The sequence below is a fragment of the Alligator sinensis genome, unplaced genomic scaffold (assembly GCF_000455745.1).
Source record: "Alligator sinensis unplaced genomic scaffold, ASM45574v1 scaffold301_1, whole genome shotgun sequence".
NCBI lineage: Eukaryota > Metazoa > Chordata > Crocodylia > Alligatoridae > Alligator > Alligator sinensis.
The window spans coordinates 1,488,068-1,501,728 of NW_005842035.1; the positions used below are offsets into that span (position 1 = coordinate 1,488,068).

The window sequence follows — 13,661 nt, forward strand, 5'->3', positions numbered from 1 at the left end:
GGGCCGGTCGTGCCTCCCGGTTGCCTGGCCGTGAGTGGCTGGAGGGCGCCTGGGGAGAAGGGAAACCCATAACCTGGGGCACAACTGCCCCTGTGTTTGGAGCACACGCGCGTGTAACCAGCTGCTGTGCGTGGCCTCCATGGGGGGGTGGGGAGGGAGGCTCTCCACCAGCCATCACGTGGATGCCATGACCTGAGCGTGATGGGCTGCCTGAGTTTGCAGAGAGCCTGGGCCTTACCCTAACCAGCTCCAGGTGGTGGAGGGGGCACTTTAACCCTTTCATTGCTTACCAAGGTGGGCAAGAAAGCATCTGTGCATGGCAGGGCATACAAAAGGGGGGCAGAGGAGATGCATGCATTGAGGTCACCAGAGGGCAACGGTGCCCTGTGTTTTAAGGGGGGGGTTAACCCTGCTAGGCTCCTTATTTAGGGAAGGGACAGCCGGGCCAGGCAGCCCGGCACAGGGGCCTCTTGGCCTCGGCTGGTTTTGCAAGCAGGGGTCCCAAGGGGGCTGTGAGGAGGAGGAGGGCAGGTCAGGCCGGGGTCTGACCGCCTCCAGCCGCCCGCGGGCTCCTATCTCTCACGCTACGAACCAGCCTCCATGGAGCTCCGGGGCCGCGCGTTTGTCCAGCTGTTCTCCCCGGGGACCCGCCGGGACCCGGTGCTAGACAAGGAAGCAGTGTTCGGGAGCCAGCCCTGCGCCTGCCAGGCCTCCGCCGCTCTCCCTGCTTGGCACGGGGACAGCCCTGTGCTTTGGGACGCCCCAGGGAGCCGCGGGAGTGCAGGGGAAGCGCGCAGCCCTGTCCCCGCCAGCCCGGGCCAGCTGTCAGGTGCACTGCACAGGAAGCGCTATGTGGAGCTGCGGCGCGCGGCCAAGAGCTGGGGAGACGCGCGAGCCCCTTGGCGCGGCCGCGGGGTGCCCGTGGGGAAGCAGACGGTGCAAGGAACAGCCCCGGTCCAGCTGGCCGGGGGTGGAGATAGGGCCCCTGGGCCCCGCGTGTTCATGAGATCTTGGCGATGCCTCCAGTTGTGGTGTGGGAAGGGGCCAGGCCTTGGTAGGAGAGGCTGCCCCCGGCTCCCTGAGCTCAGCATTGCTCTGTCACTTGGAGCCAGCGTTTTACCCCCAGCCACCGAGGGGGAAGGGCTGTTGGCCCCCACAGCCCACCCCGCTGGCCCCGCTTGCTGCTGGGATATGCCTGGCTCTGAGCAAGCCCCCCAGCTCTGCAGCGGGAAAAGTGGGGTGACACAGATGCATCGAGAAACAGGATCTTGGCTGGTCCTGCTCTCCCTGACCCTGTGTCCTGGGGAATCGGCTCCGGGGCTGCCACGGGTCACATCTGCCCATCAGCGAGCGTGCAGGCATGGCCACCTCGGGGCTTCGGGCACATGCCCTGTGCTAAGCAGAGGGAGAAGACCTCCCTGAGGCCTCGGGGGACATGGGCATTCCCACCTGCCTGCCCTGCCTCCGGCCGCTGCAGGTAGCGGGACTGCCCCGGGGTCCAGGGCCTTTCAGTGCCGCATGGGGCTGGGGCTGGGGCTGGACACGGGACTCACATCAGTCCTTGCTGGGCTCCGAGGCCGTGCAGCGTGAACGCGGGTGACATTTTGCAGGTAGAGACGGCCGTGCTGATGGGACACTGCTTGTGCTTTGCGCATGCCCATCCCCAGGGCGTCTGGGCTTGGAGGAGCCACGTGCTTTGTATACAGAGGGATTCCCCGTGACCTGCCCATTGCAGGCTCGGGCTTTTCTAGAGGGACGGTTGCAGACCCAGCCCGGTTGCAGACGACTCCCAGGCTCCAGAGCTTGAGCTGAGATAGCCGGGCCTTGCGGCGCGGCCACGGCAAACTGGAACCGTCCCCCGGGAACGCTCGGTCTGCAGCTCGGATATCCAGGTCACCGGGCTGGGCTATGCCCCCCGTCCCTCCCTTCCCCCTCCCGGTGCAAACGAACCGAGGGCAGCAACGCGATCTCCGTCCGCGTGTGCACGGGGCGGTGGGGAGCCCGGGTGGAGAACGGGGCGCCGAGGAGCACGTGAGAGAGGCCGGGAGAGCGGAGGAGACTGAGGAGCTGTTTGAAATCCCAAGCAAGAGGCCCACAGGAAACAGACTCTCCAGCCCGCAGTTAAATCTGACCTCTTGGCTGCCGATCAAAAAGCGTTCCCTGCGAATACCATAGCGTCTCTGTTCCAGCCAGGCGGGCAGACGCGGGAGTGAGGGGTGGGAGCAACTCGCCACGGCCTGCAGGCACGGGAGGGGGGCCAGGGGCCGCCAGTGCCCACGCCACGGAGCTGGGAGCAGCGGTGCCGAGCCGCGGGCACCCTCCGTCCTGCGCCCCCCGCCTCCACGGGATCTGTTGCGAAAGCGGAGGCTCGGGAAGGGGGACGATGGCTGGGGCCCCGGCTTCGGCATGATGCCAGGCTCCCGCCCGCTCATGCAACCCCGCGCCAGCTCCTGATCCTGGGGACGGCCCCCCCGGCCTGGGTTTTATGGAGGAGCTGTGCCCGTGTCCCCAGGGCCCCGGCAGAAGCGACCACACAGGCTGCCAGCCCTCCCGGCGCGGTGTGGTGGCAGCGCGGTGGCCAGAGCGCCGCAGAGTGCCTGCCGGCGGGGACCAGCTGCGATGACCCGGGTGCAGCGTCCTGCTCTCTCCCTCTCTGGGTCCATCTAAGAGACTTCGGCGTCCGGCTCTGGGCTGACCCACGGGAGCGGATCCTGTGCCTCGGCCAGGCTCGGGGGCGGCCGACGGGGTCGGGGCAGCCCCAGCCCCGCCTGGAGCTCGCTCATGCTGGAGGAACCGGTGCTGCCGCGAACCAGGACAGCCGTGTGATGCGTGCAGGAGTCTTGCCAAGTGCCCTGGTCTCCTGCCCCGCTTCCCCTCCTGCACTTACCCCGGCGGGGCCAGGACTAGAGCGCCCAGGACTTACTCTCAGCCTGTGCCCGGAGAACTGGCAGCGCCCGGCCGGCAGGAGCAGAGATGCATCGCTTCGAGGCCCTGCGCCGCTCCCTGCCCTTTCTGGCCCACTTCCGCGTCTACCGTGTAAGTCCCTTTGCCTCGGTCTCCGCCTGCATTGCCACGGGGGGAGCTCCTTCCCCAGGGGGGGCATGCTGCTGGGCTTGTGGGGTGCGTGGGTTGCATGGCATGTCGAGGACGGCACTGCAGCCTTCCCCCCATGCCCCTGCTCCAGGCTCCCCTCCACACTCTCCCCTTCGATGCCGGATGCTCCCTGACCTATGGGTCCCTTGCCCTGCAGCGAGGACGGGGTCCCCATGTCTGGCTTCCCGGCTCACGTCTCCGGCATGCCCCCTGTCCCATGGGGGTCACCAGGGGCCTGTCTCCGGGCCCCAGGCACTGCCGCACCCACCGTATTTTTAGACCGGACTCCGCCGCGCAGGGAATTTTAGTGGTCGCGCTGCGGCTCGGAGCGGCTGTAACCCAAGAATCCCCTCCTGGCCCCCGGGCTGGGGGTCTGTGGAGAGAGGCACAGCAGTGGGATAGTATTCGGGGGGCTGCAAATGGCCAGGCAGGACACAGCTAGAGATGGGGTGCAGCAGACAGAGGCGGGGTGTCCCCAGGAGCAAGCCACAGTGCCGGGACCTGGAGGGCCAGCTTCAGAGCAAACAGCGTCTGTCTCCCGTCCGTGCACCGTTATTCACAGTAGCTGCCCTGGCCCCGCTGCGCTAGGTGCTGTACAAGCTGCTGCCTTTCCGAGGAGGCTGGCAGCTGAGGTGCATGCTGGCAGAGGTGCCATGGCAGAGGATCAGTCCCAAGAGCGGCACAGAGCACCGTGCAAGGGGGACCCCAGGGTGATGCAGATGTGCAGCTGGGACGTGTGGGCTGCAGGACATTGGCATGCCCGTGAGACCCGTCGGGGGACGAGCCGTGGGCGACGTGGCCGTCCCCTCGGAGCCCCCACCCGGGCGAGGGGCCTCTGGGCCTGGCTCAGCCCCTCGTGGGTAACGCCAGCCTTTGCAACCCTGCAGATCCTGGCACGGACCCGCTCCTGGGGAAGTCGATGGAGACCCGTGCACTAGGGCTGCTGGTGGACAGCAGCCCCCGTGGCATGAGGAAGGACAGACAGTTGCCCAGGAGCAGGCACCGAGCCCTGTCCTCAAGGAGAGAGGTGCACACATATGTGCACACGTGTGTGCATGCGGGCAAGCCCGGCAGGGGAGGGGAGTCCGGGCTGGGGAGAGTGGAGCCAGCCCGGCTTTCCCCAGCCTCCACACCAAACATGGTCATGGGAAACAGGTCCTCCTGCACTTGGCCGTGAGGCCGGGCGGTGGTGGTGCCAGGGGGCACGAAGCGCTGGTGGGTGGCAGGGTGGGCGGCGCTCCAGCCAGCTGCATCCAGCACAGCTGCGCCCGCCCCCAGAGCCAGGCTCCCCATAGCCGTGGCGCTGGAGGGGTTGCGACAGCTGAGATGGGACCCTCCTGATGCCCTTCCCTCTCCTGGCATCCCTGGCACTGGCATGGGGAGGGAGCTGGGTTGGTCAGGGGCCAATGCACCCAGTGGCTGGCTGGAAATGGTGCCCTTGCTTCGTGCCTAACCTGGCAGGGAATGTGGCTGCTGGTTTGCCCCAGGTGCCTCCCAAGCTGGCACTTGGGCTGCTGCAATGGGCTGCCGGGAACTGCCCGCTCCATCCCATGCGCCTCTTGGGGGCCCTTCAAGCTGCCAGTGCCGCCTGGAGAAGAAGCCCATAGGGGCAGTGTGTTTCCCGGGCTCCTCATGGCTCTCTGTCCACTGCACAGGGTAGAAACATTGTGCTCTCCAAGCCCAGGGCCAGTCCGGCTCGCATGATGCTCCAGCACTAACGAGAGCAGTTTGCTTCTCTGCGCCGCTCCCCGTGGCCCCGGAGACATGCGGGTCCTTGCTGCAGAAGGATGCAGCAGCGGGTCACATTGTCCCAGTGATTGTGGCAGCGCCCTGTGGGCACAGGCCTGGGGGGTGACAGGATGCTGCAGGGCTAGAGAGGCAGAGAGCTCCCGGCTCAGCAGAGCCATGCATGGTGCAGGGAGATGCGGTGTGTTGGCAAAGCCATGGAGACCCACGCAGCCTGTAGTGCACCCCATGTGCAGCTGGAGGCCAGCGGGGACCAGGGCAGGGGATGCACGGGGTGCCCAGGTGGCAGCTAGCACCAGCCTCGGCGAACGGCGGTGGGGGCACTAGGGCGTCGCACCTTGCCCCAGGGTGCTGGGCCCATCACACGTGCCAGCTCCACCTCCCCCAAGAGCAAATGGGACAGCTCTGCCCAGGGCCTTGCTATGGCACCAGGGGGTCCATGCCAGGTGGAATTGGGGCTCCCCGATGGCCTCACTCAGCCGGCAAGTGCCTTCTCCCTGCAGCCTGTCCCCATCCCAGCCCCCTGGGCTTGCCGTGGGGGTCTCTGAATGGGCTGGTGACCCCCAACCCCAGGGCTTAGGCTTGCAGGGGTGCGAGTGGGCTGCTGCCCATCATCTTCCCTCATCCGGGAAGCACGGGGTGAGTGCTCCTTGGCTGCCGTGGGCACTGTGGGCTGTCTCCAGGCACTGTGAGCAGTACAGGGTCTATGTGCCCTGCTCACCCCACGCTGTTCCCCCACAGAAGCTGAGCTGCAGCATGCAGGCGGACGAGGGCACGGACTGGCTCCTGGAGCTGCTGACGGAGGTGCAGCTGCAGCAGTACTTCCTTCGCATCCGGGACGACCTCAACGTCACCCGCCTCTCACACTTCGAGTATGTCAAGAATGAGGACCTGGAGAAGATCGGCATGGGGCGCCCGGGTGCGTATGGCCGCGGCCCTGACCCCGTGCTCCTTGCCCTCTCTCCTTCCCTTCTGTCCCCCATCACGTTGTTGGGGGTCTTGCCCAGGCTGCTGGGCCTGGGCAAGCTCCGGCTTGCAGCCCACAGGGCTTGGTACGCCAGGCCGATGCTCCCTTGACAGGCTGCAGGGCCTCTGCCCTGGCTTGCATTTCCCTCCTGGCAGAAAGCCTCGGGGTGGGGTGGGCCGGGGCACCAGCTCGCCCTGGGCCCATGGGTGATGGCATTTGTCTCCACAGGCCAACGACGGCTGTGGGAGGCTGTGAAGAGGAGGAAAGCCATGTGCAAGCGCAAGTCGTGGATGAGCAAGGTAGAGCAGGCAGGGCCCCCGTGGCACGGGGGCACGGGGCTAGAAGCGGGTGAGGGCAGCCCTGCCCTGAGTGCCCGGCTTGCGTGTGAATTGAAGGAGATGGGGAAACTGAGGCACGGGGCCTGTTCACCCATGGCCATAGCGGGAGATAGAGTGGGCACGGCGTGGATCCTGGATCCCAGCCCAGTGCTCAGCCTCTCCACCCAGGCTCCGGCTCATCCCAGCCACGTGCCTTACAAAGGGATCAGAAGGAGCCAGTCCAGGGGGCCTGGCCCCAGGGGGGCCTCAGCCACGTACGTCCCTGACACCAAGTGTTGGCTGGTGGGACAGGGGGACACTTCCACAGGGCTGTCCACAAGAGCTGCCGTTAAAGCAGTGGCTCTGGGCACCCCAGCCCAACCCTGCCAGTCCCAGCTCCTGCTGCACCCCATTGCTGGCCCGGGAGCTTGGCCCCGAAGGGGCTCTGTCCTCCCCCCGCCACACGGGACTTCGGCTGCTATCGCTCCCGCCTCTTGGGTGGCCCAAACCATGGTCAGGTGTTTGTGGGCACAAGGGATGCTGGGGGTGACTTTGCAGGCGCAGCACTGGGTTAGATGCAGACGGTTGAGTGCCTGGGGGCCGCAGGGCGATACTTGGGGTCCTCGTCATGGTGCCGGTGGGTGACGGCAGCTGCTGGTAATGTGCGGGGTGGGGGAGCAGGCGGGAGGGTCCCTGCCAGTGCTCCCCATGGCAGTGCCCGATCATCCCTGAGGATTCAGGGCGGTGGGTGCTCGGCTGTCTGGGCAGCGCTGCCTGAGACGGACAGTCAGGCAGTTCATTCTGCCCGGTGAGTCTGACTGTTTCCAGGGAGCTAATGAAGTGCTAATTAGGTGCTGGGTATGCAGCTCGCCTCTGCCCTGGGGGCGGGGCTGGCTCCAGGCTTGAGCGCGAGTGTGAACGTGAGCGTGCCCTCTGGTGCCAGCCTCCGAGCGGGGCTCAGAGAAGCCTGCGGAGCAGCTGGGAAGGGGCTGGAGGGCCGGGCTGGACCCCTGCCCAGCTGAGCCCTTCCCTTCCCAGAGCCTGTAGGTCTTGCCCTGGCTCCCACTCCTGCCCCATTACCCCGGGAAACCCACCCTTTCCCCCCACAGAATGAGTCCACAAGACCGGGGCTCCTTGTCTGTATGGCAGCCCCCTCTGCTAGCAGCTGGGCATCTCACCCCACGTCTGGCAGCCAGGCCACGCGTGTTCCTGGCGCGCTGGCCCCCAGCTCGGCCCGGATCCGGGATTGGCCCCAGCCCGTGGTGGGTGTCTCCTGGGAGTCACCTTGGCCGAGCTGCCACCGGGGCCAGGACGGGCTTTTAATAGAGCGCGACTCATCCCCACCCGGTTCCCGTTTCCAACCCGTGGCCCCAGAGCTTGCCGGCCTCCTCCTCTCCTCCCCACCACCCCTTCTCAGCCCCCCGGGGCTGTGCGTGGATGAAGAGGCCACGGGGCAGGGGCTCAGCTCTCTGGGGTAGGGCTAAGAGACAGGGACCCAATGCAAGGGTCCAGGGCTGCTTCTTCACCTGCCATGCAGGGTGGGAAGCCAAGCAGGGGTGACCCCGCTGCTGCCTTACCACGGGTGACCGTCCCCTTGGCACAGGGTGGAGCAGACACCTGGGACAGCTTTTTCAGCTGGACACCTCCAAGCTGCAGGCTGCCGTCATTTCCACTCCCCCCATTGCAGGTGGGGAAACTGAGGCACGGAGCGGGAATGTGACTCGGAGCCTCGGGTTGAACCCAGGAGTCCTGGCCTCTCCACGGAGAGTCGCAGGGGCTCCGCCTCTCCCGTCCCTTGGGACCTGCATCCCTCCCATCAAAATGGTCTGGGGGGTGTTGTTGGAGTCCGAGGAAGGAGCCCTAGGGCCTGCCCCTGACCTGGGTGGCCTGTCCTTGCAGGTGTTCAGCGGGAAGCGCCCCGAGTCGGAGTTCCCCCCCCAGCCCCAAAGCACCTTCCGGAAGCCACCCACGCCGCCGCCACCCCCCGAGGGGACCAGCCAGCCCGCCCTGACCTGCCTCATCAGCGAGCGGGACCTGACGCTGCTCGAGAAGCTGGGCGACGGCTCCTTCGGCGTGGTGCGGCGCGGCGAGTGGTCCACGCCCTCCGGCAAGACGGTACGGGGCACGGCGGGGCAGGGCCCCGATCCCGGGTGTGGGGACTCGGCATGCCGGTCCGTCTGACTCCAGGCAGCCGCTGCGGGGCTCCCAGTGTGCACCCCCATGACCGGCAGGCACATCTGTCCTGCCTGGGGAAGCTGCCAGTCAACTCCCAACACCTGCCCTTGGGGGCTTGAAACCACCTTCCTCTTGGGTTGGGCTCACGTCCCACCCATAACACCGCAGCCTTCGAAGCCCTCCTGGGACCAGGGGGCAGTTCGGGCACTGCACCAGAGCCTGCGTCCTTTCCCCCAGGGCTTGGCTTGGGGCCTCCAGAGGTTGCGGCTGCCCCCCAGCTCTGGGAGGATCCACACCCCGGTGCCAGCTCACTCTTCGGTACCCCCATCCCTGGGAGGGAAGGTCTTGGGGTCCCTGAGGGCAGTCATCTCCCCCCCAGCACTGAAACACCCAGCAGCAGCTGCCATTTCCCCTCTCAACCCTCCCCGCCCACTCCGGGGTGGTTGCAGCGTTCCACCCCAGAGGCAGCCGCACTGGGGGCCGTGCCCTCTGACCTCCCCCATCCCGGCTACAGCTCAGCGTGGCTGTGAAGTGCCTCAAGACAGACGTGCTGAGCCAGCCCGAGGCGCTGGACGACTTCATCCGGGAGGTGAACGCCATGCACTCCCTGGACCACCGCAACCTGATCCGGCTCTACGGCGTCGTGCTCTCCCACCCCATGAAGATGGTGAGGCTGGGGACGGGGCAGTGGGGGAGCATGGAGGGCCTGGATCTGGGGCTGAGGGGGCCTGACTCAGTCCCCCCACCCCCATGCCAGGTGACAGAGCTGGCGCCGCTGGGCTCCCTGCTGGACCGGCTGCGGAAGAACCAGGGCCACTTCCTCATCGCCACGCTGTGCCGCTACGCCGTGCAGATCGCCAAGGGCATGGCCTACCTGGAGTCCAAGCGCTTTATCCACCGTGACCTGGCCGCCCGCAACATCCTCCTGGCTGCCAATGACTTGGTCAAGATTGGCGACTTCGGACTCATGCGGGCCCTGCCCAAGAACGACGACCACTACGTTATGCAGGAGCACCGCAAGGTGCCCTTCGCCTGGTGAGAACCCCCCTGCTATCTGCCACAGTCCAGGCCTGGCATTTTCCCCCTCTGTGGAGCAGGGGCATCTCCTCAGTCCTGCCCCTGGGCCACAGGAGCTGGGCCCCCTAGTCCTGCCATCCTTGGGGCTTCTGCAGAAGGTCCTGGCACACAGGTAGGACAGGGCCAACACGTGCTGCCAGTGGCATGCCAGCCAGCAACTCCCAGGCAGCGCTGCTGGCCAGAGGATACGGCTCCATGGGCCGTACCTTGGGCAGCCCTGAGCAAGATAGTAATAGCCATCCATCAATGTGCCTTGTGACAAGTCAGAACGTGTCCTGAGCCATTGCACATTAAATGCTTGCTGCGATCTCAGCCTGCTCTAGACCAGGCTGGAGCCGGCTGTGCCTCCTCCAAGCCAGACACGAATCCTCACATCCACCCGTGAGGATGTGCAGCCCCCATGGCATGGGGAGCTGAGCCCAAGAGAGGGTGCCACTCTTACCCTGGATTCACGGGGTGAGCTGGGTCTCTGCTGATGGTCAGTCCAGCCCTGATACCACCCCAGAGCCAGTCCATGCAGTGCCAGGGCTGGGACCAACATCCCCGTCCTTTTTATCATGTGCAGCAATACCTGAACACGCGTTTGCACGCTGCTGCTGCAGAAAGCTGTAGCTCTGCGCCTCTACCAGGGCACTTAGCTGTGTCTTACTGCTTGGACAGGCAGGTGCTGGCCTGAGAAGTGCAGTGAATACGTCCTAAGTGTCCCCGAGCAGCTCTGTCGTGTTGGGGTGTGCAGAGCCCAGCAGGGCTGGAGGGTGCTTCTGAAGGGGTGGGGGGTGCTGCCAGCCTTAGTAACCCCTCGTGCCCTTCTCCTGGGCAGGTGTGCCCCCGAGAGCCTGAAGACACGTACCTTCTCGCACGCCAGTGATACCTGGATGTTTGGGGTGACCCTCTGGGAGATGTTCACCTACGGGCAGGAGCCCTGGATCGGCCTCAACGGCAGCCAGGTGGGCAGCAGGGCCATGGTGCCCGGGCTCCACTCAGCCGGGGCCCTGGCTCCGGGCGCAGACACGGTGCCCGTCCTGGGCTGCCAGTGCTTGGAGAACAGGACAGATTGGGGGATGGCTGCCAGGACTCCTGGGTTCTGCACCCAGCCCTGGCCATGGGGAGAGCTCCCCCTGCCCCCATGGGCCTGAGAGTCTGGTGGCTGGGGCCCATCTCTACTGCCCATGCCAGGCCAGGCACTGTGACCCCGGTGCTGTGGGCTGCAAAGCAATGCCATGATGCCCCCGCCATGCACTCTGGCATCTGCGTCCTGCCCTGAAGCTGGTCCGTGGGGCTCAGCAGAGCCTCTCAGGGCTGCGGACGCTTGTTCTGCCACTCACAGCACCTGCCTTCTCAGACCAGTCCCTTCCCTGCCTGCCCCCTGCCACTCCTGTGCCCTCCCCTCTGCTGACCTTGGCATTCTCCATCCTGCAGATCCTGCACAAGATTGACAAGGAGGGGGAGCGGCTGCTGCGGCCCGAGGACTGTCCCCAGGACATCTACAACGTCATGCTGCAGTGCTGGGCTCACAAGCCTGAGGACCGACCCACCTTCCTGGCCCTGCGTGACTTCCTGGTGGAGGTAGGTGGCAGGGGTGGCCACGGCGTGGCTGGTCCCTGGACAGCTGCACCTGTGCCCTCGCGCTCCCCAGCTCCCGAAAGGACCTGGCATTTCCCCGGTCCAACATGGCCTGGTGCCAGGGGATGATAGGGATGCTAGCTTCCGGGGATGCAACCCCTTCTCCATCCAACACAGTGTTTGCTGGCCCTAGGAGGGCAGTGTGGGCTGGTGGCTGGAACCACAGGACTCCTGGGCTCTCCGCCTGCCCCTGGTAAGGCAGCGGGAGCTAATGGTTAGGGGAGGAGGGGAGCAGTCCTCTCTTCCTGTCTCTGTGTCCTTGGGCATCATCTTGTGCCCCCAGGAACTCTGTCTGGTGGGGGAGGTGGGGGCATGGTGCTTGCTAGAGCAAGGGCATGCAGGGGTTAACGTGGCTGGACCCTGTCCCATGCCCACCGACTGCAGCGTGGGTCCCTGGAGCTCTCCTGGGGCTCTGAGCAGTCCCAGGGGTCCCAGCCCTGACCTCCAGACCCTAGCAGGGGGCCTGGGTGCAGCCCTCCCCCAGGCAGCAGTCTGGGTCTGCCCGGGGTGTAGGGCCAGGGTGCTGGGCATGGCCAGCCCTCACGGTGCCCCCTGTGCCCTGCCCCAGGCTCAGCCCACAGACATGAGGGCACTTCAGGACTTCGAGGAACCCGACAAGCTGCACATCCAGATGAACGACGTCATCACAGTCATCGAGGGCAGGTATCGTACCGGGAGGCTGCAGCCGGCCAGCTCCCTCCTCCCCCATCCCTCTGGGCAGACGGGCTCCGTGCCTGGGCCTGTGCCCTTGTCACTGCCCAGGTCTTTGCTTCTGCATCCTCTCCCGAGGGGTCTGCAATGAGGTGGCATGGCCCGCTCTGTCTGCTTGTACCCTGCGGGGCACGGGCAGAGTAATACAGCGAGGGTCAGGGCTGGGCTAGTAGGGGCTGCGGGTTGGGAGTGAGGGGCACCGACAGAGCTGTGTGTGTGTGCACGTGGCTCCGGACAGGAGTGACCGGGGTGCGGGGCAGCATGACGGCAGGGCTGGGAGCTGGTGGCAGCTCCTTGGGGCTCTCAGAGCAGGCAGGGATGAAGTGGACCCCTTGGAAGAGCCTGATGCCTCCCCACAGGCACCAGGCGTGCGCCACCCCCAGAGACTGGCCTGGGCCCGCAGGAGTGAGGGCAGGATCTCTCCTGGGCCGGGAGGGCTCCGATGCCCAGCCTGGGCGAGTCGTGGTGTTTAGTGGCCGCGTGACTGGAGCCTGATCTCCTGCCGCCGGCCCCACGGAGCAGGTGCCCGCATTGCGAAGCCCGCCCCCGCCATAGCTGCTGCTTGGCAGCCAGCCCGGCAGGGCCTGGGTGGAGCAGCCTCCAGGGCCAGCCTCCAGGCACGGCTGTGTTGCCCATGCGCTGGGCAGCTTTGGGGGCAGGAGGTGCCACGCCACCCCCAGGACCCCAGTGTGGAAGCATGCAAGGCACTGTCACCCTCTTGGCTGTCCTGGGAGCTGGGATCGAGGCCTTGGCGGCAGCCGGGCCTGTGAGTCAGCTCACACAGGGGCCCACCTGGCTTGCCCCCTGCCGCAGAGCTGTGGTCACCCAAGCCAGCTCCCCCTTCCCTGTGTCGGGCCCATGCCCTGTGCCACATAGCCATACCCTCTCCTTGGGCAACTGGCAGTGGGGTCTGCACCTCAGTGGATGGCTCCAGACACCAGGGTCACAAAATGCTTAGACGCAGGACTAGAGGTGGGTGTCGTTTTCTTGGACTTTAGCAAGGCCTTCGATACGGTATCTCATCCTATTCTCATAAATAAATTAAGAGGCTGTGATTATAGATGTTTACACGGTTCGGTGGGTGGCAGATTGGCTTGGGGGGGTCGCACCCAGAGAGTGGTAGTAGATGGGCTGGTATTGACTTGTAAGGATGTGGGTAGTGGGGTCCCGCAGGGTTTGGTCATTGGACCTGTACTCTTCAGTGTTTCATCCGTGACTTGGATGTGGGTGTGAAGTGTGCTCTGTCCAAGTTTTCAGACGATACTAAATTGTGGGGTGAAGGGCACACTCCGGCGGGTAGGGAACGATTGCAGGCAGACCTGGACAGGTTAGAAAATTGGGCAGTACCCAATAGGATGCAGTACAACAAGGACAAGTGCAGAGTGCTGCACCTAGGGCACAAAAATATCCAGCACATTGACTGGCTGGGAAGTGACCCTCTCAGCAGCACGGCAGCGGAAAGGGATCTCGGAGTCATAGCGGACTCCAAGACGAACGTGCGAGTCGTCAGTGTGACGAAATCATCGGCAAAGCTAACCGCACGTTACCATGCATCAGCAGATGGATGACGAATAGATCCAGGGAGGTGATACTTCCCCTCTGTGCAGCATTGCTCAGACTGCAGTTGCATACTGCATCCAGTTTTGGACGCAACACTTCAAGAGGGATGTAGACAATCTCAAGAGGGTTCAGAGGAGGCCACTCATATGGTCAGAGGCCTGCAGGCAAGGCCCTACGAGGAGAGACTGGGGGCCCTGGACCTCGTCAGCCTCCGCAAGAGAAGCCTGGAGGGGATCGTGTGCCCACCTACAAATTCATTAGGGGGCGCAGCAAGGGATCAGAGATGCGCTGTTCACCAGGGCGCCTCGTGGGGTAACAAGGAACAATGGTCACAAACTGACAGACAGCAGATTTAGGCTGGACATCAGGAAAAACTTCACGGAAAGAGAGGC

General features: G+C 65.3%; 1 protein-coding gene across 1 annotated transcript in view; it reads left to right on the top strand.

Annotated features, from left to right (window-relative positions):
• Positions 1-13,661, top strand: part of TNK2 (tyrosine kinase non receptor 2) — a 37,042-nt gene that overhangs the window by 9,284 nt on the left and 14,097 nt on the right. The window contains 8 exon segments of the mRNA XM_025202707.1: positions 5,581-5,758; positions 6,035-6,105; positions 8,023-8,238; positions 8,813-8,965; positions 9,056-9,333; positions 10,196-10,322; positions 10,795-10,941; positions 11,567-11,661. Coding sequence (XP_025058492.1) covers positions 5,581-5,758; positions 6,035-6,105; positions 8,023-8,238; positions 8,813-8,965; positions 9,056-9,333; positions 10,196-10,322; positions 10,795-10,941; positions 11,567-11,661 — 1,265 coding nt within the window.